Here is a 2695-nt window from a genome sequence, read left to right on the forward strand (position 1 = left end):
GGTTGAATATACAGAAATATCTGACAAGGGAAATATGGATATAATGGAATGATTGTGAAAAAAATAGTTTAGGGTTCAAAACACACTGCAGAAACAATCCAGTTTGAGACCACTTTAATTTCCCTGGTTCAATGCTAGAGGATTATTGGGACTGTAGTTCTGTGAGACATTTAGCCTTCTGTGTCAGAGAGCTCTAGTGCCACAATAAACTACAATTCCTGGGATCCCTAATACTGAGCCAGGGCAGTTAAAGCGGTCTCAAACTGGTTTATTTCTGCAATGTGCTTTGGACCGATGGTATCGGGGAAAGTTAATGGCAAACTTGGAGGAAGTGGAATTTATTACAGAGATACAAGTATTGAATTTGCTGCTGTTAAACATGTTAAAAGAAAAGAAACACATTTATATAATGTTATACTTAAAGAAGACTGTTTGAATACACACACACACACACACACACACACACACAAAGGAAGACCTCATCCAGGTCTTTTCTTCGGACAGATGGGCCATCCATTAAGTTCTGCAAGTTCTGCTTCTTCATCTCCCTTGAATTTTGACTCTCTTTATGGAGAGAAAATGTACTACATTCTGCTGTGGTTTCCAGATCCTCTGGGTTGCCTGAAAGGCAGGTTTGTCCCCCTTCCCCTCCCCTTTCCTGCCCTCCCTCTCCAATCGGAGGGAGAATTCAAAGACAGAGGCGTGTTTAGTCTGCAAAATGCAAAGGATGCAGAAGGATCTTTGCATCAGAGGGAGGACTTCCCTGAGCTCACCGGTTGCATCTTGCTTCTTCCTTGCAGCACCTTCCAGATTTCGCCTGGCAACATCTTCCAGCCTCCCACTCCCTTTCCTGGGGGTCCTCTGGATCCTGGGGGCCTTCATCCTCCCCTCTGGTCCCTACTCCATTCTGCTTTCGCTGTCCATCGCCTCTCCTCCAGCCAAGCCACTTCAGCACCATGAACAGCTCCCGAGCTCCTGATGGCTTCCAGGATGCTGGGATTCCCACCATCGGAGGAGGAGAAGGAAAGTGGGACCATCCCATGGTCCTCCTGGTGCTCCTAGCCGGGCTCAGCTTAGCCAGTGGGCTGGGCAACCTCCTCTTGGCCACTGCCCTAGGCTACCAACTTGGTCGAGGAGCACTGGTCCCTGGCACCGCTTGGCTCCTCAACCTGGCAGCGGGAGACCTGATCTTGGCCCTCTGTGGCCTCCTACCTCCTCGAGCAATGCTCTGCAAGACCTCAGAGTGGCTACTCCATGCAGTGTTGGTGGCCAAGAGCTTGACCTGGGTGGCAGTGGGGCGAGCCCGGGTGCCACACGTGTGGCTCTTGGGCCAGGGTCCCAGCATCGAGGGCTGGCGACGTGGATTGGGGGTCACAGCTGGCATATGGGGCGCGGCACTGCTCCTGGCCCTTCCTCACTTGATCTTCACCCACTTGGAAGAAGAGGAGGAGGAGGAAGAAGGTGGACTCCACATGCCTGCCCAGTCCTGTGCCTTCCAGGGCCCCATCTCTGGCTTTATGGAGGTCTTTGGCACCATCCTCTATCCATTGGCTGCCTACTTGGGCCCTGCTGGGGTGGCCATTTCCTGCTACTGGCGTGCCCTCCGATGCCTTCTTCGGAAGGGCCGCTTGGCCCAGCCATCCAGGGAGCCACCATCGAGTCGTAGGGCAACAAGAACATTACTGGGTCTCACCCTCCTTTTCCATGCCACCTGGTTGCCAGCCTGGGTGGCCTGGATGTGGGAGAGATCCCCAGGACACCGGCCATCCTGGGTTCTAGGGGCCATTGCCAAGGCCCTGCTCTTCATCGATGGTGCCCTTCGGCCGGTTCTTTGGTTCGTTCTCTCCATGAAGATGGTGTGGAGGGGGGATGTTGGCAGACGAAGAGAGGATGAAGTGGGCACCCAGGGCCCTGGGACCACAAAACCTGAGGGGACCCTCCTGCGAGACCTCAACAGTGGGCAACCAGTGGAGAAAATGCTGCCTGATGTGGAACATTTCTGGAAAGAACGGAGGAACAGTCCAGCTGGCGAGGAGAGTGACCCACTTCCCTGGGAGCATCAAAGTGACCCCTGACCTTTGAGGGGGAGCTTCTCTGGTCACCTTAACCCGATCTTCTCTGGAGACCCCCCTGCCACTCTCAGACTGGCCCTTTGCCTGCAGGGGTGAGGAGCAGGCAGCCATCTCTCATGGGATTCTATCTGACAGCCCACCCTGGTCCCTGAGGCATCAGACTACAACTCCCATTGTCCCCAGTAAGCTCACTGGCACATTGCTTGGGAGGACTTTGTAGTCTGATGCCTGGTCATGGGCAGGGTGCCTGTTAGAGACCACCTTCTGTTGCTTCTTGAGGACTTGGTGGGGGTGAGCAAAGAAGATGGTATTGACTTTGCTGAAAAGTTCCCCATCATTTGAGGCTTTCAAATAGAGGTTGGACAGACATCTGTCTGGGGTGCTTTAGTGGTGGAGTCCTGCACTGACCAGGGGTTGGATTAAATTGCCTTTGAGGGTCCTTTCCAACTCTATGATTCTGTGATGGGAGTCACAGTCCAATCCCTCTGAAAGACATCTGGTGGGGCAGGCTTGCTTTAGAAGGCAATTCCCAGTTGCATGCATGGCAGTGATACTGCTGGTGCTGGTGGGATATTGGGGATGATGGGACTTATAGTCCAGTGTTTCAAAGAGGGTGTTGGTTC

At 53.2% G+C, this 2695-nt stretch overlaps 1 protein-coding gene across 1 annotated transcript; it reads left to right on the top strand.

Moving 5' to 3' along the window:
* Positions 1 to 956: 956 nt before the first annotated feature.
* LOC149313292 (G protein-coupled receptor 151-like) lies at positions 957 to 2075 on the top strand. The gene has a single exon (XM_089527267.1). It carries the CDS (start codon positions 957 to 959, stop codon positions 2073 to 2075), a length of 1119 nt encoding a protein of 372 aa, XP_089383393.1.
* The last annotated feature ends 620 nt before the right edge of the window (positions 2076 to 2695 follow it).

Source organism: Sceloporus occidentalis, unplaced genomic scaffold, assembly GCF_023333645.1.
Source record: "Sceloporus occidentalis isolate IW3139 unplaced genomic scaffold, rSceOcc1.0.p SCAF_5, whole genome shotgun sequence".
NCBI lineage: Eukaryota > Metazoa > Chordata > Lepidosauria > Squamata > Phrynosomatidae > Sceloporus > Sceloporus occidentalis.